The 25,707-nt window shown below is 42.5% G+C and overlaps 3 protein-coding genes across 3 annotated transcripts in view; 1 reads left to right on the forward strand and 2 right to left on the reverse strand.

The window, feature by feature from the left end:
- LOC311056925 (parvalbumin beta-like) overlaps positions 1–25,707 on the forward strand; it is a 523,075-nt gene that overhangs the window by 156,231 nt on the left and 341,137 nt on the right. The window lies entirely within an intron of this gene.
- Positions 3,283–6,378, reverse strand: LOC311056705 (parvalbumin beta-like; the record flags this gene model as incomplete). The annotated part of the gene is made up of 5 exons (XM_084073512.1): positions 6,370–6,378; positions 5,014–5,080; positions 4,765–4,897; positions 3,873–3,982; positions 3,283–3,308 (listed from the first exon to the last, which is right to left on the reverse strand). The coding sequence occupies exons 2-5, from the start codon at positions 5,072–5,074 to the stop codon at positions 3,283–3,285; spliced, it is 330 nt and encodes a 109-aa protein (XP_083929638.1). The 5' UTR covers positions 5,075–5,080; positions 6,370–6,378.
- On the reverse strand, positions 16,229–17,146 carry LOC311056706 (lysosomal thioesterase PPT2-A-like; the record flags this gene model as incomplete). The annotated part of the gene is made up of 1 exon (XM_084073513.1): positions 16,229–17,146. The coding sequence occupies one exon, from the start codon at positions 17,144–17,146 to the stop codon at positions 16,229–16,231; it is 918 nt and encodes a 305-aa protein (XP_083929639.1).

Here is a 25,707-nt window from a genome sequence, read left to right on the forward strand (position 1 = left end):
GTAGACAGTTCAGAAACCCGTCTACCAGTGACATCATCGATGGGGAATCCTTGGCTTTGTATTCCTGGAAAGTTGTAATGCAATAATAGATCCCATTGTTCTCGCCTTAAAGGAGGAGTTCACCTTGTATCCATGGATTCTTTTTTGTTTTTGTCGCATTCCTAAGCTAATAATTTGATTCCCGTCTCCTACCGGTTAATGTATCCGGTAGGAGACACAAAGTAGATTATTTGTGTCTCCTGACGGAAATACACACGGTCATCAAATTATTGTCTTAGGAATGCCACAAAAACAAAAATAAATCCATGAAATCAAGGCTTCATGGGGTGTGTAGCAGGTAGCAGGTTCTTCATGCAGGCTGCATGCAGATTTTGAGATATTGGTAACCCTTTATGAAGCCCATTTTTTAAATTATTATTATTAATCATTGAGTATTTATCTCAGTATTCATCAGTTCTTATAATTTTAATTGTACAGTGTTGCCAACAGATTATAAAGCATTATAGACATGGATGCATAGGGGAATTTTGCCCGCCCCCCCGGTTTTCTTACCTTTTCTATGATGTTATGATATCCTAGGACGAGTGGTACAGTAGAAACATTTCATAACTCCATCCCGGGTCCGCCACAGCTAAAAACGCGCGCCTATGGTCCTTGTGCTATATCATGTATTTTAATAGATTTTTTTGTTTCATTTTTTTTGGTGAGATCTGATGTTCATAGTGACAGAACAGTATGCAACGTGATTGTCTTGAATGTGCCCCACCGGAAGTCTCGCTAGGCGAGATTGAAATCTAAAGATTGAAATCTTTCAAGGGCCATAGGCGTGCGTTTTTAGCTGTGGCGGACCCCGGGATGGAGTTATGTTTTCTACTGTACCATTCATCCTAGGATAACATAACATCATAGAAAAGGTAAGAAAACCGTGGGGCAAAATCCCCTTTAATCTCTCAAGACAGATTCAGAGCTGTTGGGAGCTCCTGTTATAGAGCACCGAAGTCTGACGTAATTTACACATCCTAGGTTTGTCTACCTGGTTCGCAGTTTTCCACCCCCATTCTGAATCCCCATAGACATATTTAATATTGCGTCAAATAAGAACTGTGTTCCAAAAATAAACAAATGCCCTGGCGCTTTGACTCTTATGGATATGAAGCATCAACTGACGGAGAGAAAACGATAATGTTACTTCCGCCGAATTAGTTACATTTTCGCCAGAAACAGACTGTATCAAATATAAGTGACTGACTATCATAAACGATACAGAACCTCCTCCCTGACAATATCGCAGAGACAGTTTGTCTATTTTTTAACCACAATTCTTATATGAGACGATTCTATGATGACCCAATGTTATTCTCCACAGCGAAATTACTTTACGAACCTGGGGATGAACGAGTGACGTCAGGACTTCTGTACTCTATAACGTGTATAGTTAGGAATGTAAAAAAAGACACGTGGACCGCAAGTGGAGGGCTGAGGGCGGACCTAGCGGCCAACATCCCGTTATCCACATTCTATTGGGAGGTCCCCCCAGAGTCAAGTTCAAAGGAGAAATACAGCAGAAGGCGCTGTTTTTTCCTTCTTTTTTTTTTACTATGGTTTCCCAGGTTGCCTCAGTATAACAGACAGACGGGCAGAGAGACAGACAGAATAGAACACTTTTGCTCACATGCTGTCTTTTGCCTTCAGAGACTAAAGCCATGTAAACGCTGAGTCGAGGCTGTATCCTGAAGACAATGGCGTTCTCTAGTGGACATCTTATGCAAGTCACAAAATGAAGAGTTTAGTAAGCCATTGGCTTAGAAATGTTCAGGAAACACTGGGTTTTCTGTTTGTTTTACATTGAGAGGAGATGACCGACAGAAATGAAGAGGCAAGGATGAGAGTGGTGCCATTGAGAAGTTCTGTTAGTTTTTAAGATTTATTTTTGGGCTTTTCTGCCCTTTTATTCATAGGACAGTAGGCTGACAGGAAATGGGGAGAGAGCTGGGGAGTGACATGCAGCAAAGGCCGTCGGGTTGAGCCTTGGCGCCTGGACCGCTACGCCAGCAGCCGTCATCCAGGGCATGAAGTTGTGTTTTTAAAGGTGAACTACGATGTAACATTCTAAATAAACTCTAGTTTTGGTTCAATTCAGAATTAAACGTCATTTTACATTTTGGAAAATAATTTGTAGCTACAAGGTTTGAAAAGTTTAATACATTCATTTAAATGTTTAAATAGGCCAGTGGTTCTCAAAGTGTGGTCCGGGGACCCCAGGGGTCCTTGGAGCTCGGAATCTGTTCTTGAGAGATTAGGTTTGATCAGTGTTGCATTGGTGAATTGGAAAGTGGTTGCACTCTATTTCAATGACGTATCGCGCATGTCGCTTAACACCTACACTACAGGTCACACAATGGACAATTGATGTGCTTCTAGGCTCATTCCTATGTTAATCCTATGTTAACTCATGCTGGTGTGACAACCGGCTGTCGGCAGCCTTTGTTAACTTTGTTGAGGTGTGAATTTAAAGTTGTTTTAAATCTATGCATGTGCCTGCGCGTGCTCCTGTTCAAAAAGGTTGTTGCTCAGCGTGTTAGGCCGTCCCATGACCAATGCAACCCTGGGTTTGATATAGTCAGACCAGACAATAGCTGTGCGATCTCGTCTCGCATGGACGCCTTCTAAAGACTTGTTTCAATTATGGGCATATTAAGTGGACTAATATGGACTGATGAGCATAAACACCCCCATGCTATTTGTCTTTCCATTTTCATGTAATTGGCACCAAATGTCTGAATTAACAGGAAGAAACCACTTGATCTCTCTCTCCCTCTCTCGCTCTCTCTGGCACAGTCTCGGGCACAGTAAAGCCGATACCTTGTGTGTGTGTGTGTGTGTGTGTGTGTGTGTGTGTGTGTGTGTGTGTGTGTGTGTGTGTGTGTGTGTGTGTGTGTGTGTGTGTGTGTGTGTGTGTGTGTGTGTGTGTGTGTGTGAGTGAGTGAGTGAGTGTGTGTCGTGCATGGGGGGAAAAACTCCAATAAAACCGTAGCAAAATAATATTTATTCTTTTTTTGTATCGTCTGTTCCTGGAAAGTGCATGATACATTATTTTCTTTACAGTAAGCAAAAGTCATTATTTTAAGACATGAACACAACAATTCACAATCATCATCATGGACGGTCGATGTGTTGCATAGGAGAAGCGTATCTATATGTATACAAATCATTTCATATTCAGATGAAAATGGAGGTCATGCCGTGAGCAGAGTGTTGTTCCATCAGAGCAGGTCGAGGGGTTTATGCCTTCACCATCGCAGTGAACTCTGCAAACAAGCAAAACACAACGTTATCGGTCACCATTTCATTGCTGTCGGGCAGAAACCAGCTACCTCCATTTTGACGCTTTTGCTTTTCTTTCCATAAATCAGTGCTCTTGAACACCCTTTACGTCTGTGAGTTGGTAAAAACAAAATTAAAAAGCGATTCTGATAACACCAGCTAACTCCATTGGATCCTCAAACTTTCTGCTAAACCAGCTAACTCCACCAAAGGGCGGTGGAGTTAGCTGGTTTTGCTGACTCCAGGCTCCACCCCCTTTTGACCTCCAACCTCATTGTGAGCTTGGAGGTGTTCTCAGCTGTTCTTATCAATGATGAACAAAACCTCCTAACTCTTCAGCCCTATATACATTTCGGCCATTAAAAAATAGCCGATCTAAAATCTCACAATGTGTCGCGACGCATTGTTAGCTTGTAGATCTGCTATTTTCAAAATACTTTTAGACATTTTACATTTGGATATCAACACTTTTGTACATGGCTTAAAGTAGAAACAGTACATTTGAGGTGTTCCGTGACATGTGGAAGTTTGAGAAGAAAGAACCGTACCATCAATGCTGATTTTGCCATCGCCGTCGGCGTCTCCGGCTTTGAGGAAGGTCTTGGTCTCGGCGTCGGTGAGAGCACGTGCACCTTTGTTGAAATTCAGCAGGAACAGCCTGGAGGGCACACGGAAAAACGACAACAAATAGGTGAAACACGATATAGAGTCAAAACAAGCAGTTGAGTTATGTGCAATTCCCATGTTACGCACGGGATACGGTCACGGAATATTTTGAACGGTAACAGGATAGGTGGGCACCAAGGAAGAGCGGGCACCTCAGTGTTAAACTGGCTATTTTTTTTTTAAACGTGAAAATATTTGGAAATATATTTGGAAAATGTTTTAAAGTAAAGTATACATGATTGGAACATGCTTAAACATTCGACAATGAAGGTCTAATATTTCTACAATTGCTAGAGATTGCTACAAAACCTATATATCCAGTCATTTTGGGGCATAAACAAGAAGTTGAATGAAAAAATTAAGCCTGATAATGGTGTACCATGTTCACATCATGTATACTTTACATTACTTAAGACCATTTTTCTAATATTAAATATTTTAACGAGACAAAATAGCCAATTTTACATCGAGGTGCTCAGATGTCCCTAGTGCCCACCTATCCTATATCCTTTTGAACTGCACTGTTCGGCTGTCACTTGCCAACAAGAACTGATCTTCAAGCGCAATTCTCATGTTATAACATCGACTCCCTTTATTGTTACTCACTTTACGCACGACATTGCTCATGGGATACTGTGCGTATTTTTAACCACACTGTAGCTTGCCGACAAGGACCGATCTTCAAGCCGACAGCTTGAATATCGGTCCTGGTCGGCAAGCGGTGCGCAAGAATGGTGCGTTTTGTCGTGTCCGTTTAGAAAAAGGGTGCATTACTTGAGCTCGTCCTCCTCAAGAAAGCCGCTGGCGTCCTGGTCGATGATGGAGAAAACGTTCTTCACGTCAGCATCCGTCTTGCCCGTCAGACCCACGGCGGCAAAGAACTTCTTGTGGTTGAACGAATCAGCGGCTGAAATGACGCACATGACCCACCGGTTACGCAGCAGATATCGTATACCCTAAGAATGCTAAGCTAACACATGATGTGAGGATCGTTTGGTAAATGAAGGATTAACTCAGGTATACCTTTGCATCCGTCCAGGGCTGCAGTGATGGCTGCATCAGTAAGGACACCGGAGAAGGCCATTGTTATCTGAGGAAAGGGACAATTATAGAGGCTGTAAATTAGGCTGTAGCCTAATTTGCACATTCTGGAGTCTTACCAATTACGAGGCTACTTACAATTATTATTTTTTTCATTTCAAATTCATTATGTTAATATACTTAAATGCATCATCATCGCCATCTATTAACTTAGTCTGTTTAAGGCATCACTTCCACAATAATTGCCTTCAAACATTTATGAATAATTCTTGCGCTTTAAAATGTTGCCAGTGATGTTTCTAATAAACGATTGCATTTCAAGCCCATAACAATAAACACAAATCAATCCACTTTATAGAGCTATGTGAAAACTATACAGCCTACTGTATTTTATATGGCATGTCATTCCAAAGTCCCATTGGAGAAGCTGAGACAGGCGCGACTTTCCCTGCGGCGGCTATACCGGGAGGCATGCGTTAATCCGACAGACCTTTTCTCCGACTATGTGGCATTCGCGTGCGGTTAGGGTTAGGGTGCGGGTTTGGTTCGGGTTTACTGTTTAATGTCGGGGCACTGCGCTGTCGCCCGGCTATACCTCCCTCCTGTGATCCATTCCTCCTCCTCGTAAATCCCTGCCTGTCTCCAGTGGTGGAAAGTAACTAAGTACATTTACTTGAGTACAAATTTTAGGTATTTGTACTTTACTTGAGTATTTCCAATTTCCAATACTTTTACTTCTACTCCCTCACTAAATCACTACATCACTACTCACTACATCTCAGAGGCAAGTATTTTACTCCACTACAATTATTAGAAAACTTTAAATGCTAGTTACTTTTCATATATCAATTATGATATTATTAAAACATAAATGAACAGCTTTAGCCTTATTTTATACCTCGGCTATTTGAAAATAGCCGATCTACAAGCTCACAACGCGTCGCATGGTTGTGAGCTTGTAGATCTGCTATTTTAAAATATTTTAGTACTTTTACTTTTGGTACTTTAAGTACATTTTGATACCAATACTTGTGTACTTTTACTCAAGTAAATTTTGAATTCTGGACTTTTAGAGTACTTCTACATTGCTGTATTGATACTTTTACTTAAAGTAAAACATTTGAGTACTTTGTCCACCACTGCCTGTCTCCCCATAAAGCAGAAACCAAACCCGTTCTTCGCACCGGATCTTTCTGAAGTCATCTTTCAGAAGCCATATATAAAAAAACACATTTCCTGCGAGGTGTCAGAGCCTGATGCTGCTGCCAGTGGTCCCCGGTGCATGGCTGGCTGGCTGGCTGTATGGCTGGCTTAACGCGTCCTTCCTTCAAAACTCACCTCTTGTGTGTGTTTCTCTTGTACAGCGATGGGTGACACAGGGAAGACTCGGAGTCGACTGCAGTGATCCTCCACGGTGATCCTCGTGACCTTTTATACGTTTTCAATCCATCGACATTTGTGGCATGAGCTTAGCTGACACCACACCGCCTGAGAGACAAGAGAGAGGGGGTGGCGAAAATGTGTCCAGTAGCCAGACAGAGACGGGTCTATTTTGGGTTTCCGAAATTAAATCACTTATACAGCGAAAAAAAGCAAAACAGTCTTCAATATCCTCCCAATGCTATAAGAATACACTGCTGATGACTGTGGATTGGACTGAGAGAGCTTGCGCACGCACGCGCGCGCACACACACACACACACACACACACACACACACACACACACACACACACACACACACCTCGGGTGAAACGCATAACCCAGCTGAACTAATGGGGAAGTTTATTGGGAGTAATTTGACAACGTCTGACATGACAGTCGTGACTCCAGCAGGTATTTGGGGTGTCAGTATCCCGTCCCCCCTTTTCGGCCGTCCCGTCCCGTCCCGTCCCGCCACCCTCATGTTGAGGACAGCTTTGACGTGGCCAAGCAGGGCCGTGGGCCGACCCCCGCCCTGTAATGGAACATGCCACCTCCACCAATTAAAATGTCACGATTAGCGTCATTAAGCCCCCGGGTCTCCTTGTAGACGCTCCAAACCGACGATCCCTGGACGTGATGAGGTACACACATGGCTGCACTGCTGTTGTTGTGTCACTGATGTGTTTCTACTTCTCTCTCTGCAACAGTGGTGGAAAAAAGTACTCACATTTCTTAGGTAAAAAAATCAATACTGCAATGTAGATGTAGAAATACTCTGTGAAAGTCCGGAATTCAAAATTGACTTGAGTAAAAAGTACAAAAGTATTGGTATCAAAAGGTAAAAGTACTCATTATGCAGAATGTTCCATTTCATAAGTCAAAATGTTGAAAACAGCCGATCTGCAAGCTCACAATGCCTCGCATCGCGACACATTTGTGAGCTTGTTGATCTGGCCGAAGTGGGCTGAAGTGGTTAGTGTGTCTAAAAAGTAACTAGTAACTAAAGTTTTTAAATAATTGTAGTGGAGTAAAAGTACAATATTTGCCTCTGAGATGTAGTGGAGTAGAGGTACTGAAAACTGGAAATACTCCAGTAAAGTAAAAAAAATACCTCAAAACAGTACTTGAGTAAATGTACTTTGTTACTTTACACCACTTCTCTGCAAGTAAAAAAATCAAACATAAGACTGATTCAATGGGGTTACATGTCGGCAATTCGACATGTCGCCATCCCGACATGTCGGCAATTCGACATGTCGCCATTTCGACATGTCACCATTTCGACATATTCTAACTGTCGGAGTGGAGGCACTTTCCATAGTTTTCAAACGACCCACCATTCCGACTTGACTTTGGCCAAGGGTGAGACCTCCGTTGGGGCCTCCATCCACCCTGCGCCAAATACCGAGGTGTTCCTAGGCACTAGTTATGAACGGGCTGACCCGTAGCCCGCGGGTTGGACTGCGAGCGGGGACGGCGAGCGGGAGAGTCAAGATTTCAGAGGCAATTATCGCAGTGCGGGATGGTGCGGGCTGCGCAAACACGCAAAAAAAAGAAAGAAAAGAAAAAGCTTTTGGTACCTTCTCTCTCTCCCATTTTCTCTCACTCTCCTCTCTCCTACTCTCCCGTTCTTTCCTCCTGGCTGGAATCATCTGGGCTTATATTAAATGTGTTGCTTATTTGATCAATGATGCACAACTGCCTCTAATGTAGCATACCGCATAATGATATCCCCGCTGCAACTTAAGTTTATATTGGAATGTCCCTTGTAGTTGTAGTGCTGTTGTGGTTGGACTGGGCACACTCACTGTACTAGTTGTCGTTTAATGTTCTCTCATGTAGGCCTATATAGGCTATAGCCTATATAGGCCTACAGCCTCTCTCTCTCTCTCGTTCTCGCTCTCTCATTGATATAATTGCCCGGTATATATTTATTTGGTTATTTTATTGTTTTGAGGTCTAGGCTACTCTCCTGAGTCTCCTCCGTCAGCTGTCATTGAGTATAGAAAGATAATTGACACCAGCCAGCTGACTGTGCTTAATGGTTGATATTATGAAAAAAGTAAAACTCATCACAGAACGACAAACAGGAGAGGGGACAATCCGTTGTCATTTTATTGTAGATTTAAAAGCAGCCTATTAGACTATATTGACTGTAGCCTACTACAATATGTCTTGGATTTGACCTGCAATGCTTCTGAGAGGGCCATGGCGTGAGTAACAACGGACTTTAACATTAGACTATGAATGAAATGCTGCAGATGTATTATAAATTGTTGGAAAAACAGCCCATAACACTCCCTCCCTCGCTCCATTACGCATGGTGCACTGTGTGCGCGCCCTTTTCCTCTCCAGAGTTTTATGAATCCATTACAATCAATATTGCAGCTGCAATAATATATCATTCCAAATAATCAGTAACATGTTGGCTATAGCCATGTCTGTCAAATAATACTGTATTCAAATTTGTATTTATTCTGTGAACTCTCTAGTTTATTTTCCTGTATGATATGACCCTATACAGTCCAAACGGGACGCCTCCCTAAGTAACGGTCCCTTATGCATTGTACAATATTCAGCCCTTGGTAAGGAGTTTGAACGCACACAAAAAGAACAATTGGTATATCCTCAGTAGTGACCCAAAATTGGCCACTACTTTCAAGGACATGCCCAGAGTTGTCTATAAACATCCTCCTAATATAAGACAATCAGTTGTCAAATCGGATATCATCCCCAAAATGCCAGAATCGTCTTTTTTGACTCAAATCCCCGAAGGCAATTACAGATGCGCCCGTTGCGCAATGTCATTTCACCGAAAGGTTTACGCACCCACTAACGGGGGGAAACGTTTTGATATCAAGGGCACTATAACATGCACAACCAAAAATGTTAAACACCTGCTAAAATGCCCATGCGGTCGAGGATATGTTGGTAAGACCAACAGGGCGCTAAAGACACGCATTTCCGAACACAGAAGCAGCATTCGCAACCAAGATCCAAAGAGCCCATGCAGTTGCAATGCACTTCATGTCCGCTAAGCACAATGTGGCCACTCACAGATATCAGGGGATTGAACATGCCCTAGACGAGGAGGAGATCTTAGATTGCTGCTACAGCGGGAATCTTTTTGGATTTAGGCCGCCTACACCCTACACTATGTCTCCTAAAGGAATGAATGAGGACTTCCCAATCAGCCACTTTCTTTAATTATAACTGTTGTTTCCTATGTTTAATGTAGCCTACCTGATTATTTAAATTCTGTTTTCTATAGATGTTATTAATCAAGTGTCCATTTGTGTTTTTTTCACTGTTGTTTTGTGGATATGTAGGCCTAAATGTTGAACACTGTATCTATTAGATGTTTTTCTCTATCTGATTACCCTGTGGTGTTGTCCCCCCCACTGATTGATAACGTGACCTGTGGGCAGGGGTGCAATGCTCAGTGGACGCGGTTGCACGGCGTGCAACCACTTATTTGGCCAGGGGAGGCGCAGGCACATGCACGGATGTGCACGCGCGTGCACGCGAGGTGCACGAGCGTGCATGCAAGAATGCGTCCCACTCGATCCGTGCGCCGAGCGAGTACCTGGCTACTTAGCATATCAATAGCGCAGCTCGTCAGCTGTGTTCAACTACGTCCTCACATACACTGTATAAGATTGGAGGTGTCATCTTTCTCACCCTCGTCTCAAACTCTGTCTGCCCCCGTATCTCCATCCCGCCCTCCTCTCCTCTGTGTCAGTCCACATGCATAGCGCTGCATGAAATGAATACAAGGAAAATTCTGACTCGTGGTCGCGGTAATTCGCAGATTAATGGCCTGACCTACAAATAATATTTTGGGGGGAAAAAATGGACCGCGGTCCGCCTGTTGAGTAGGCCTACCCCTGAATTAAAGCATCGAATAATATATATATATATATATATATATATATATATATATATATATATATATATATATATATATATATATATATATATATATAATAAACAGTTAAGCAGGGAAACAATTCATTACATTTCAATAACTAGTAAACTAAAAGGCAATAAACAACTTAAATGCACTGCTTATAATTTCAGGAATAAACAAATAAATAGGTGTGAATCACTCAATTGGTGCATCCAAATCAAACATAATGTGCAGTCCATATCATACGTGGCACACACACTTATGTGCGCTCATTAACTCCCTCTGGGAGAGCAAACGTCCTGATGGCCCACTTGACATCAAAGAGAGTTGGGATCGAAGGACTTACGGTGGCCATACACTACTGCCATTCAATCATGATTGATTGAGCTGATTGAGGTGACATCATGATTTCTCCATGAGTCTTTGCTTTCGAGGAAAAAAAACAAACAATTTAGTAGGTGTGGATTGCTTCAGTCAATGAATCAACAGCGGTCGTTAACTCCCCACTGGGAGATCAGACAAACTTGATGGCCCATTCGCGCACACATAAAAGGTGATTAGGATCAGAGGCACTTAGTTTGTAGACAGACGCACAAGGCATGAATGGATGCCATTGATCGTAGGTTTCGGTGACTGTCTTGTTTGTAGCGAGTTGTGTGCGGCCGGGGAACAAGCGGCCATTAAATTATGATTATTATGATGATGATGATCATTATTATAATTATTATTATTATTGTCATAAAATAGCTAAACAATCCATTTTACGCACAGCAGCCCAAATACATGTCATGGTCCAGGTCCGGACAGTTCATTCTTCAAATAGGCCAGTAACATTAGTATTTATCTGATGAAGGCAAATGCTTCATCAGTAGGCTATTAAATAAGGTGTTTAGGCTATTTCAATGGCATTCGTCCAAGACAAGTGGAGTTTACTGGCCAGCTAAATAACAGACATATAGCATATTCCTTCTGTAAATGGGGTGTGGTTGGTTGGTCGCACACAGGAATGAGTAGGAAAGTTGGCAGTGTTAAAAGGTCATGTCAGTCCAGTCGCTGTATAGTTCTTATACCATAAGAAGCGCACACCTCTCTCTCATCATCTGATTAGGTAAAAAATAACGGGTGCGGCGCACTGTGCCGCGAGCTTGATCCATTTGATCCAGTTGCCACTGTGCCTGCTATGTTATTTGTTATATGATGGTTGCAGTCACGCGTAATTGCGCATGACACACGCGTGCCACACATGTCTATTTGATTAATATTATGATGATAATGATTATAATGCAATACACATGGGACGTTATACAAGCATTATATGATTTCGTTTTGATATTATTTCAACGGGGCATCATTCGAGAAGGCTTTCTGTCCGTCAGTCATGCACTGTTTGTCTTTATAATAATAATATGAATAATTATGAATAATAATAACCATCTTATTGACTATATGCGCGGACAGACAGACACAGAGATGCGTGTCGAAATGGCGGGACTCATGAAAAAAAAATAAAGTGCCATGCTGCCAGTCCGACACTGTCGGAATGGCAGGTCGTTTATGGAAATGGAAAAGTACCACCACTCCGACAATTAGAAGTCAATGTCGGAGTGGGGGGATGTCGAAATGGAAGGCTGTTCCCATTCAATGGAGCTACGTATTCTACCGGTACGTATTTCAACAGTATTATTTCACTAGTATAGTTCTTATACCACCAAATTAGTGGAATATTATTGAATATGCAAGGGATTATTATCTCGCTTATTATACGCCTACTCAATAAAGAAATTAAGAATTTTCTCCAAAAGTAACACAATGAAGGCTTTGTTTTTGCTTACGGTAATGGAAGTATTCCATTATCTTATGCCAGGTGCGTCCAGTGCAACGCGGTCGCCTCAGAAAACAATGGGAAAGGGTTGATAAAATAAAATCAATATTTGGTTACTACATTGTCTATTTCTCACTTTAAATGTTTTCAAAAACATTCTTGAGAGCGATGTTTAGCTGTAAATGACATTGTGCGTTTGTTTACATGGCTGCCATGTTGGATACGGCACAAAATCAAGCAACGTAGATTGATATGAGCAGGTGCTCTGAGTCTTTGATTAGACAGAGGTCTGTTATTGAGTTCAGCGGTCATTATTCAAAAATAACACACCACTATATTCAGTGATTGACCAATCAGAATCAAGCATTCAACCAAGCCATGTACAGTAATAAGACTTGATACCACCCATCCCACATGCCAGGTTCAGCAGACAAATACAAATTAATTTGGGGGTCCTTGACATGAAAATGTCTAACCATCACTGGTTTCAACAACATTTGGAAACAAGCCCCACATAATCAAATACACTTTAGAAACAAGCCCCACATAATCAAATACACTTTAGAAACAAGCCCAAATAAATGCTCCCATAGTGTTTACAGAGACCCAGTATTGAAGAAAGGGGCGTCGATTCCCTCCAGGAGGGGAGGGGAGGTGGGTAGTGCGAAGGGATACTTTATTATAACGGAAACGTTAGATATTTTGGTGCGGTGTTGTGTCGTGTCGGGCTCAAGCTGCAGTCGAAAAGCAGTAGTGAGCCATTGGCTTTATAAAAGGTTTAAACACTAAACATTGAGGGTTTCATTGTATGATGATAGCTGTAATGTTCTTGCACTAAAGAAATGTGAATTCAGTTCAGGAAACACTGGGTTTTCTGTTTGTTTTACATTGAGAGGAGTTGACCGGCAGAAATAAAAGGAGCAAGGATGAGAGTGGTGCCATTGTGAAGTTCTGTTTGATCTTTTAAGATGTATTTTTTGGGCTTTAATGCCTTTTTAATGATAGGACAGTATAGGCTTGGGAGAGAGATGGGAGGGACATGCAGCAAAGGCCGTCGGGCTCGGGACTCAAACCCGAGCCTTGGTGCCTGCGACCGCTACACCGGCCATGAAGTTGGTACTTTAAGTACATTTGGATACCAATACTTTCGTACTTTTACTCAGGTAAATTTATAATTCCGGTTACTTGTAACAGAGTACTTCTACATTGCAGTATTGATACTTTTACTTAAGTAAAACATATGAGTACTTTTCCACAACTGTTTAAATGAATGTATTAAACTTTACAAACCTTGTAGGCCTACATATTATTTTCTAAAATGACGTTTAATTCTGAATTTAACCAAAACTAGAGTTTATTTTGAACCTTACATAGTAGTTCACCTTTAAAAACATGGGCGTATCGTGTTTGTTTATGGTTATGTCCGAGTGTCAGAGTGACGTGGCTGTGGTCCTGGCCTATATATGGGCGTATCAGGTTTGCTTATGGTTATGTTAGAGTGAGGTGGCCGTTACCCAATTTTAATATAGGATACTACTGTTGTTGTGACACGGAATCACAATTGAAGAATTATTATTATTATCTTTTATTTAAATCTTTCGTCAAATGATAGAGCCTGCTTTGAGATCTGCTCAAAGCAGATCTCTCAGTGGTGGAAAAAGTACTCAAATTCTTCACTTAAGTAAAAGTACCAATACTGCAATATAACAAATACTCTGTTACAAGTAAAAGTCCAGAATTAAACATTTACTTGAGTAAAAGTACAAAAGTATTGGCATCAAAATGTACTTGAAGTACCAAAAGTAAAAGTACTAAAATATTTGAAAATAGCAGATCTACAAGCTCACAACGCGTCGCGATGCGACATGTTGTGAGCTTGTAGATTGGCTATTTTCAAATAGCCTAATAAAATAGGGCTAAAGTGGTTAATGTACGTTTCATAATATAATAATTGATATCTTAAGTAACTAGTAACTAAAGTTTTCAAATAATTGTAGTGGAGTAAAAGTGCAATAGTTGCCTCTGAGATGTAGTGGAGTAGAAGTAAAAGTATTGGAAATTGGAAATACTCAAGTAAAGTACAAATACCTCAACATTGCTAAGTACAGTACTTAAGTAAATGTACTTAGTTACTTTACACCACTGCATACCATGTGTTGTGTGTATACAGTATGCCTTGGTAGTCATTTTTGGTACATTAGACTTTACTGTTTAGTGTTTGATGTGGTCAGTTGAATTTGAGGAAATTGGGAAGGAAGCTCTCAAACGTGTTGCATCGCAGCATGCTGTGAGCTTGTAGATCTGCTATTTCCCCCACTTTGAGAACCACTGGTCTAGACATTTACTTTAATGACCAGTCAATCGACTGTGTTCCAGCTTGGATCAATGGAACCAACATAGTATACTTGTTCCTATCCTATCACAAGGGTGTGTAAAGAAAAAACACAATTTTTTTTACATTACTTTTTCACATCCATGTTATATTATGATTAAATTATTTGTGTTTTGCCAGTTAATTGGAGGGCCCTCACGGCCCACCAATGGACCCCAGCCCACAGGTTGAGAACCACTGTTCTATTAGAGGGTCGCTGTGTGTGTTTGTCCAGTCGGAGCTACTCTCACAAAGGCCGGAGCGATCAGCATGTCGTTCATGCACGCCGCCAATAGGCTAACATAGAACCCAACTATTTGGGGTAGCTGCATTGCTTTTGCAGGAGGCTAGCCGTGTATGACAGGGTCTGTGTGTCTGTGTTGTGTGTCTGTACGGATAGCCAACCTGGCAGACCCGCCAATAGGCTCTATGCACAGCAGCCATATTGTGAAGACATTCACAGGTGTTGCCAATGATACTAATGAAGCTCTGTTCCATTCTGGTCAAACAGAGTCAGGGAGCTTGTAGATCTGGTATTTTTCAAAGGATTTTGAAAAGCATAAGTCTGAGAGTGTACAAATGGAACCAAATGGACCCTTACGGGTCCATTTGGTTCCATTTGTACACTCTCAGACTTATGGGGGTCGTGGAAACCACTGTGCTACACTAAATGGAACAGAGCCTTCATTAGTATCCTTGGTAACACCTGTGAAGGACGTGATAGTATGGCTGCTGTGCATAGAGCCTATCAGTACCAAACCTTGTAGACATGCTGCCCTGTAGTATAGGCCACTACAACTTACATTTTAAAATGGAAGTCAATGGCCATGTGTTCGCGCTGAAACCGTGCCCAAATTTGGAGTCATACGTGATAGATAACGCCAGTCATCTATGACAGTGGTTCTCAACCTTTTCAGGCCGCGACCCCCAAAAGAATCATATTTGAACTGGGGACCCCCCAAAATAATCGTATTTGAACTGGGGACCCCCCAAAATAATCGTATTATTTATGGTTGTGTCAAACACCCTGACAAGCACTTGGAATTGTAGTAAGCATTACATTTAGTTTGACTCGGTTCCACAGATAAATATTGTGAAAATAGCAGATCTACAAGCTCACAACGCCTCGCATTGTAGATCTTATTTAAGAGGCAAAATATTTTTTTGCCTCTTTCTTTCATTATTTCACAATTTGGCCAATGTTTGACCAGTTTTTATAGTACAGTTTGTTGATTACTATTGCTGCAGTAATTGTCTTTTTATTTTTTAGGTATTAAAAAGATCTTAAAAGTCCTTAAAACGCCACCTCACCGTCATCTGGGACCCCCCCCCCCCAAAACCCACAGGTTGAGAACCACTGATCTGACACAAAGTCTTGGAGATCAGTGTTGCCAGGTCTGCTTCTCATAATTTCCCCCCAAGATTTTGTTTGAAAATAGCGGATCTACAAGCTCACAACGCATCGCATAGCGACGCGTTGTGAGCTTGTAGATATGCTATTTTCAAATAGCTGATGTACATGTTTAAAGTGCTCATGTGGCCCATATAGTCGCTTCTTTTGGGCTTGTTTTCCTGGACCTGGTTGCTTGTTTCTCTGGCAACACAGTTGGAGATCCACATGAAGCCATGCCGTTATTAGATCCCATCCTGGGTTTTCTCGTAGCTCCACAGCTACACCAGCCACTTCTCCATGCACGCGTGGAACACCGTCTCGTTTTTGTGCCACAACACGTGTTCCACCCCGGGTACGGAAAACACCGCCAGGTCGCCTCGTTCCGCCAGCGTCTTCAGACCAAACACGTCTCTCAGGTACAGATCCCGCCGCTGCATCTCGACCACGCTCTCGCTGTCGTCATAAAAGCCGAACAGACTGGACTGCCAGGGCGTGACGACCCCGTCGTCCGGACCTCCGATCAGCACCAGCTTCCTGACCTTCAGGAAGTTCTCTCTCCACGCGGCCGCATCGGGGTGAGGCCTCTCGCCGTCGAGCAGAGCCAGATAGTCGCTGCCGCTAATGTACGCGTCCCTCTGGTGCGGGTCGTTCCAGTAGTTGCAGACGGACACCTTCTGGCCCAGCCGGGTGTAGCACAGGCGGTACAGGTTGGACTTGACGAACCGGTGGAACACGTAGGCCAGGTAGTCCGTGCCGCCGTACTGTCCGGCCTGAGGCGAGGCCAGGGAGACGAAGGAGTGGACGTTGTGGTCCGCGAGCGTGGAGACCATGCCTCTGCAGATGAGTCCGCCCTGGGAGTAGCAGATCAGGTGGACGCCGTCCGGGGCGTCCCGCATGATAGGGGCGACGGCCTTCTTGAATCCTTCCACCTGCATCCACAACGGCTGCAGGCTGCTGAGGCCGCCGAATCGGTCATCGAACAGGTCGATGACCGACACGTCGGTTCCGGGATGGGCGTCCTCAATGAACTCGAGCAAGGTCTCGAATTGGCGCAGGCCGTCGAACAGTCCGTGGATTATGATCACCGGCTTGTAGCCGGCGACTGCGGCCCAGAGACACGCGCCTATCAGCAGACACAGCGGTCCGGACGCCCCGCTTCTCCTCCGGCTGGAACCGGTGCAATATGTACCTTTCATAATAACGTGGTCAAGACCTATGAACTTCTATAAGTTCTTCTTCTGTAAAAACGTATAGAAAATCTGGTTGGCACAACTTTTAATAATACTGGTGCTTGAAACTATTGTCATTACTGTTTCTTAGAGCAACATTGAACTGAAAATAGCAAATGCTCCGATTGCATGTATTGAATTCTCTTTATTATGGGCGTAAATATTGACGAAACACAGCTAATATATCCCTCCAATGATATAGAATGAAATTCATCATCCTCTTTTGCAACTTGTGTTCCAGAGACCAAAGTGGGAGGAACCCAAACACTTTATACACTGGGAGACATCATCAGTGATGTCATTGGAGCGGACCAGGTGTTGGGGGTAAATCTAACGATCAGTGGTATGGTTGCTGCGGGGCAGGTAGATTTTCTAGAAGTTTCTAAATGACGTGTGACGATGTGATGTCTGCATCCTGATGTCATTGTGTCATGACGTCATTACGTAATATTGTCGTAAAACATTGTAACCTATTGAATGGCCAGTGGTGTAAAGTAACTAAGTACATTTACTCAAGTACTGTAGGCTACTTAAGTACACTTCTGAGGAATTTTTACTTTACTGGAGTATTTCTCATTTTCAGCGCTTGTACTTCTACTCCACTACATCTCAGAGGCAAATATTGTACTTTTACTACAATTATTTGAAAACTTTAGTTACTAGTTACTTTGCAGATATAAATTATTTTATTATTAAACACACATTAACCACTTTAGCCCTATTTTATGTATAGGCTATTTGAAAATAGCCGATCTGCAAGCTCACAACGCTCACTTAAAAGTAAACAGGTAAAACTTGAGGACACCACATCAACCGGGTTCATTTTCAATGTGTCTACAACAAAAATCAGCAAAAATAACATCAACTATTTCAACTTCCTACAACAAACCGGACCCGACGACAAATGCTATTTTAATGTTTTTATTTTTTCTTATTTCTATTTTTCTCTTGCTGATGTTTGCTGTTTTTAACATGTCTGTAAAGCACTTTGTAACTATGTTTGAAAAAGCGCCATATACAAATACAATTCATTCATTCTTTTGTTCGTTTGTTCATTCATTTGTCAGGGCTAAATGAACACAAAACAACAGACTCTCATTATGTAGTGCTAAAAACAGGTGAGACCAACCGGTAATTAAACACACCAAAAACATGTGACTACATCTCACTTAAGGTAAGTAAAACACCAAGTAGACACCAAGTTTGCATTTATAGCTGATCTGGTTCAAAAACAAAAGCCCTTTTCAGGTGTTGGCCATATTGGATTTGGCCAAAATGATGACCCAGAGCGTAGCTGGGTCAGGTACCCTTGCTAAATCATTAGTGAATGCCCTGGGTTACATCAATTTAGGTGCTTTTGGAATGATTCACACAAAATTATTCCTATAGCCCTGAACTGTAATAGGTTGGCAGTTTGCGTTTCTTTAGCTGTTCTGTCATAAAATATCAAATCAGAAATATTACACTTTTCTATGTTTCCCTAAACATAAGTATTCTGAACATTTTGAGCACCTCAGTAAATCTGTAGCTCCAACGGTTTAGCAGATAGAGCCATGTTGGAAGTAGTGCACCGGTTATGGTCATTTTAAAAAGGGCGTGGTCATTTTCGGGTATTTCGTCCCGGATAGAGAATTAGTCACAGTTCCTGGGGTCCCTGGGGTCATATTAGCCAAAAACAGTTGAGATATTCTCTCCTAATTTAAGTGCATACCTATCTTAGCCAGGTCCTCTACTACTGGTTTAAACAATAATCAAAACATTAAGGAACTTGGAAGCAAGCCCAAATATATCAATATATCAAACAATATATCATACCAAATATCTACATTTTAGAAACAAGCCCCCCAAAAAAAATATATATATTGGAGAAAAATGTCGAATATATTGTGCAAAGCTTTGAATATATATTTGTTTAAACAACATTTTTAACTCAAATCTTTGCCTCTGGTGGGTCCCTGGAACAACATATTTTGATGGGGATCGGTGGACAAAAACATAATATTTTTTGGGGTCCTTGACTTGAAAAAGTTTGAGAGCCACTGATATAGCAACATACAGTTTTGTTTTTTTAATTATTAGGATTTAGGAGACATTTGTAAAGATTTGCACACATTTTCATGATTTAAAAAAAAAAGTCACTGATGTACAAGCTCATGAGCTATATTTTGAATAGCCAAAGAAATCTGACACAGATGCGTTCCCGGTCTTAATGGGTTAATATACAACATTGCTGATAACATTGACAGTATTTGGTAAAATGTGCAATGACTTTAAAGAATCATGGGTGCAATGTAGGTAACTGATAAGATAATCTAATCAATATTGACGTTGATTATGGGGACGTGAACTTGATCAAATTAAACGTCTTGAAGCAAGCATGCTGGTTGTGGGGAACTTTCTATGCCATTATTGGTTACAAATTAAAATGTAAAAATGTACTCCTGAATAATGTCTTACATTTTCAAGTGTTCTTAAAAGTGTGTGGGGGTGTACGTTCAGTCCCAGTAAATGTACATAAACGTAACTCATTTCCAAACAAACATAGTAGTGTTCTTAATCTGAATTATTCAATTATGAGAAAGACATTCTCAGTTGAAAATACAGTTCTCATTGCCTTGGAGATGTAGTGACAATGACTGGTCAAGTAATATGAAAATAGAGGTATATATTTTGCAGTGCAAAAAGCTGATAAGATTATACTCGGGTAAATACACAAGTATTCAAGTACAACATTGCTAAGAACATTCTCTTACATAGCTATACATTGCTGTACTTAAATGTAGAACATTTCCCAAATGTGATATATTTAGAAAATAGGGTGATGTATGTTTTATAATGTACTCATTTATATCTGCAAAGTAACTAGTAACTAAAGTTTTCAAATAATTGTAGTGGAGTAAAAGTACAATATTTGCCTCTGAGATGTAGTGGAGTAAAAGTAAAAATATAGACACTTGGAAATACTCCAGTAAAGTAAAAGTACCTCAAAATTGTACTTAAGTACAGTACTTGAGTACATGTACTTAGTTATTTTACACCACTGCCCACTGGATGCCAAAGAACCCTGGTGGGGACAAGCTGTCAGAGTCAATCAACCAGATGGCCTGGGCTCTGATTGGTTGGGTGTGATAGTGGGGGTGTGGCCTCTGCTGTGGATGCAGTACCAGGGTTAATTGGATGGCAGGTGTTTCCATTTGTGTGTAATCACATTCTGCTCTATTTAGTAGCATGTTGGAACCGCATTTAGGTTGTTGCTCAAACAGAATGGAAGGCACCAGTAGAGAAGGTGCTGCTGAGAGCTGTGCTGTACAACACCACTGGTTAGGATTAGTGGTTTTACTACACGCTGGTTAGGGTTAGAGGTTGTACTGCAGACCCAGACAGTTATTTGGACTTCTGCTGAAGTATTTGAAACTGTGTGGTCAATAAACACCAAAGTAAACACAGTAGCCTGGTCTGTTGATCAATCCACATCCCCAGTAGCAGCTGCATGCGTTATACAATGTATTTTCTCACGGAGCACCTTCAGGAAACCCAGTTTGGAATCGATAACCATTGTTAATGCTCTTTGTCGTTGGTTGTGTCTGTCCTTCACAAACTAAGGCTACAATACATTGCCAATTTAAACTAAGTATACTTACATTACAGAGTGTCAACACACAAAAGCAGCTGCAAAACGGCTCTGTTCCAAGTGCTTCAGCTCCCATCTGCCTGTTTGTATAATCAAATATAACTTGTTCTTCACAACTTGTTCTTCACAAGTAAGAGACCACACCTCTACTTAACCACATGAACCCTAGGGTCCCTGTACAGGTCAAATCTCTTCATATTTACTCATCCATATAACTTAGCTGGGGAAGCCAGTATAGTGTTCTTAAATCCAACATGGAGTAAAAAAAAGTAAACAACTCAAAGCAAAACAAAGTGTTGCAAGTCTACTAGCCTAAATTATAATAATACCAAGACTGATCCCAACTTCAGCGGCTGATCAAATAACATTATTTTTACATTATCTTACAAGACCTAGCTTGGCATTATGTTCTGACGTAGGGCAATGGAAGGGACATAGGCAGTATAATGAAGGTATCTTACTCGCATTACTTCCTAATTGAGAGTGAGGACCTACAATAACGTAGCTAGTGAAATTAGGTATGCATGGGCACAATAACTGCCTGTGGTTCTTATGTGTGACACTCAAACAAATAAATGCATAACATGCAGTATATGAGACTTTACATAGACAACTATTATAACCTTGGTTAATACAATTATAAATTGACTACTTGGAAGAAACACTACATTCACAGTGCAAACGGCTTTTAATGAACAGAACAAGAGTGCAAAAAGGTGCAAGAGTGGAAACGCATCGCTAGGTCCACGTAAGGTGCAAAAAGAGTTGCAGCACAGCAGCAGGCCACAGTAGTCCACAACTAGAGCGGCTTCGCATGCGTGCGGGGGCGCAGCAAAGGAATCTCGCCTAGAGCGCTGATCAGCCTAGAACCGGCCCTGGTAGTCCAGGTAGTCTGCATAAGGTAAAAAACAGGTTGGCTGAAGGAGGCTCGGGCATGATGTCATCACTCATCAGGGCATTTCTGTGCCCGTTCCCAGGTGTCGGTCCAGGTTCTGCCACTGTGAAGTATCAGAGGAATTCATTTAGAGAACTCAATTACAAAACTTGTGTAATGGCTTGTCTATTGGTTTAAAAACGCATAGCTATGGCGCTCGGGTGGCACAGTGGTAAAGTCCCTGCCCACCACCACGGAGATTGTGGGTTCGAATCCACCGTGGTGCATCCGGCTTTGTCGAGCGTCTATACACAAACACAAATGGCCCGTGTTTGGGGGAGGGAAGCCGGGCGGGGAGGAGGGTGATACTAGTCATTGTACGTACTCCTACGGGCTGGGGGCGGCACCTGTCAGCGGGGAGTGTTGGGCGGGAGGAGTAGGACGAAGGCTCTACATCCTCCTGGTGGGGGCTCCTCACTGGCAGATGAGTCAGTAGGATACGACAGCAGTGACAACACAGTGTGGGGAGGAATTAATTGTCATAACGACTGGGGAGAAAAAGAGGTAAAAAAAATCATTGGCTACTTTAAATGTAATATTATATATATATATATACCTTTTTAAATGCATAGCTGTTTGTAGAAACACTGGAAAGTGTTCAGTTATAAACAATCAGGGATAAGGATAGTGACTATCAGGCAGGCACCCACGGGAGGCATACGATAATCCGACATCCCGTTCTTGTTTCTGTCATGGCTGGCTTTTGCCACGACAAATAATCGGGGAGGGAGACCACGGAAAATATAACAAAAGTATTTATTGACTACTAAACTAACATAAGCAACTTATAGATAACTGAGAGAACGTACAAGGAAAGCATAACAATAAAGGAATGAGGTGTGGAGTCAGTAAATCAGTGGTGTAAGTGTGGATGAGTGAAACATGGTGTAGTGCAGGGTGTGTGGATGAAAAGAATAATCAAATAGAACTGAACAACAGCATGGGAGTAGCTGAAGAGGACAGCAGTCCTCTCTCCTCTGGATCTCAGCATGAAATGATCATGGGCTGGCTTTTATAGCTTCCTGGAGGCACCGGGCCCAGGTGCTCTCCAATGAGCCATTAGTACATTGACCGCCACACCCTGTTCACCTAGAAGGCACGAGTGGGGCATCACACCTCCCCCCTTAAAGTCGTGGTCCCATTAGGATCCACGGCTCCCCAATTTAATAATAATTTAACATAGCAAAGTATTAACCCAAATTCAATACAACCCAAATAAATTTGACATCACACAATTTTAACCTTAACATTTAAACTTATCGTATTTTACCACTGGAGTTAAATAACCTCCTTAGAACCCTGGCTTTGCAGCCCTCTGGACTCTCCTTCCCCCTCAACAGCTGGATCCAGGTGCTTCAGCATGCAATAGGGCTGTCAAGGAGCAGGACAGGCCAGGGACCACAACGCCAGGTCTCTAAAAAAACACAAGACATCAAGTATTAGACACAGAGACATACTGTATACATTGGGTTACAAAACAATTCCCTAGTCAACTCTAGACACCGGACCTTGGGTAGGTGACCCAACAGGTTGTGTCCTCTACCTCAGTCACTGCCACTGACTGAGAAGAAGGACTTAAGGTGACTGACTCACGACCATTGCTAGGTCGTAACAGATTTTCATGACACCATTGAGTAACTTTCCGAAGATTAGGAGTTGCAATGAGGTAGCTGACCTCTGACATACGCTTGACAACAGTATATGGACCTGTAAGTTTCGTTTGGAAAGGCAAAAGAGCCAACACCTGCTCACCCGGTCTGAACTGCCGACGTTCAGCCCGCCGACCAAATGGACGCTTAATTTTCACTTTAGCATTTGCAATTACTTCTTTAGTAGGCTTAGAAGAACCCACCTGCTTCAAAAGTGGTGGTGGCGACACATTTGCCCACACTCGCCCCCCAGCATGCATGTTACCCAGGAGAACATCCACCCCAGCCATCGGTAACGCTGTGCGCAACACCACTTCCACCTCACCCTGAACCAGACTACACTCAAGATGGAGTTTGTGTATAGGAGAAGGGATTATGGACATGCCCATACCACGGCTCAACATGTCACCCCCAGTAGCAGATTGTGCAGAGAATGGCAGGACAGAGTCAAGCACGTATGTGCCCACTGCAGCCGTGTCCCGCAGAATTGTCACAGGTATTTTTTCACTGGACCCCACAAGAGAGATAAACCCCCTCTCCACGAATGGTCGATACGCCTCATCTACATCGCCGAGACTCCTCTCGCTCCCATGTAGAGAACTTACCGACCTTGACACAGCTGACACCGGCGCAACAGCCGCTGCCGACTTTACCTCCATTTTTTCTGTCTGTTTCAGTGAATAACAGTCTGCTTTAATGTGACCTTTCTTGCCACAGTAGTGACATGTTTTGTCACCGTCACGGGCAGCCCAACTTTTCCCGTCCTCCATTTTAAAATTCCTATTGAAAGGTGGTGCGCTGCGACTGTCGTCACCATGGCTGGATGCGGCGCTCTCCTCATGCGTAATTTGGGCGCCCTGCTGTACCCAGTCTCGGTGTGTCAAAATGTACTGGTCAGCCAAAGCGGCTGCTTCTGCCACAGTTTTAACCTGCTGTTCGGTAATATACATTGCTATATGAGGCGGAATGGCATTTTTTAACTGCTCTAACAGCATCAAATCACACAAGCCTTCACAGGTGTTCCCACCTGCAACCATATGCCACCGGTTGAAGTTGTTGACCAGTTCACGTGAAAACTCTAAGTATGACTGTTTGTCCTCCTTTCTGCCATTCCTGAATCTCTGACGGTAACCTTCAGGCACCATCTCGTACGCTTTAAGAACAGCAGATTTGACTGTGGCATAGCTTACACTATTTGTTACGGACAACGCGGAGTACGCCTCCTGTGCCCTCCCAGTCAGAACACATTGCAGCATTACTGTCCGATCCGCATCAGGCCAAGCTCTAGACTCTGCCAGTCTCTCAAACAACGAAAAAAATGTTTCTGGGTCTTTCTCGTTAAATTTAGGCATTAAGCGCAAACTGCTCACTAAATCAAAAGGGCGCTGTCATACGCTAAACCTACCTCCCCTACCAACAGCTTCTGGTCCATCTTACCTTCCCTTACCAGCTCCAACTTCTCCCTCTGTAAATTACGTTTTGCCTGCTCTGTTGTATGTTTTGCCTGTTCTGCTGTATGTTTTGCCTGTTCTGTTGTCTGCCTTAACTTTTCCACTTCAATCTGTTGCTTGTTTCTATCCATCTCTAACTGTATTAACATCAGCTCCTTCTGCTGCTCAAAAGAAAGTTGTGTTTGCATGCTTTGGACCGGTAACGGCACCGCAGCGCTGCCGGGTGCAGTACGACAGCGCATTCCTCCGACAGCGCAGCGCTCCGACGTTTCCAATACTAAACCCGAACCAAACCCGCACCCTAACCCTAACCGCACGCGGATGCCACATAGTCGGAGAAAAGGTCTGTCGGATTAACGCATGCCTCCCGCGCCGCCTCCCTCCCCTGTTTCACCACCCGGTAAAACATCAAAATCCTTTAGGTTAACTATCAATATTGCTTTTAAAGTTTCCGGTTTGCGTCTCTTATCCCCTATGTCTATTTTATAGTGTTCTGCAATCTCAACGATTTGCTCCTTTGTGCATCCATCCAAAAATTTCCAAATGGAGCCACAAAAAAATCTCCAATTTGAGCCATTATCACAAATCACCTGAATACAATGGATATAAGTCAACTAACACACTGAAAAACACTTTGACCAAGCATTCAGGAGCGTCCCCTAACTGCCTAAGTAAATCTTCTCTAACTCAACCCTATCTCTTCATGAGGTAAATTGCAGGGGTATTTATGCACCAAATATACGTTGGGGACAACGCAACCCGTTAATAATCACGTTGTCAGCCACGTACCGTGCCCCTTACCGCGTTCACCCCAACACTACCAAAACAATACAAGAAAAAAACAAATCCACGAAAGTTTAAAC

The sequence above is a fragment of the Gymnoscopelus microlampas genome (genome assembly GCF_963454915.1).
Source record: "Gymnoscopelus microlampas genome assembly, chromosome: 12".
Classification (NCBI taxonomy): domain Eukaryota; kingdom Metazoa; phylum Chordata; class Actinopteri; order Myctophiformes; family Myctophidae; genus Gymnoscopelus; species Gymnoscopelus microlampas.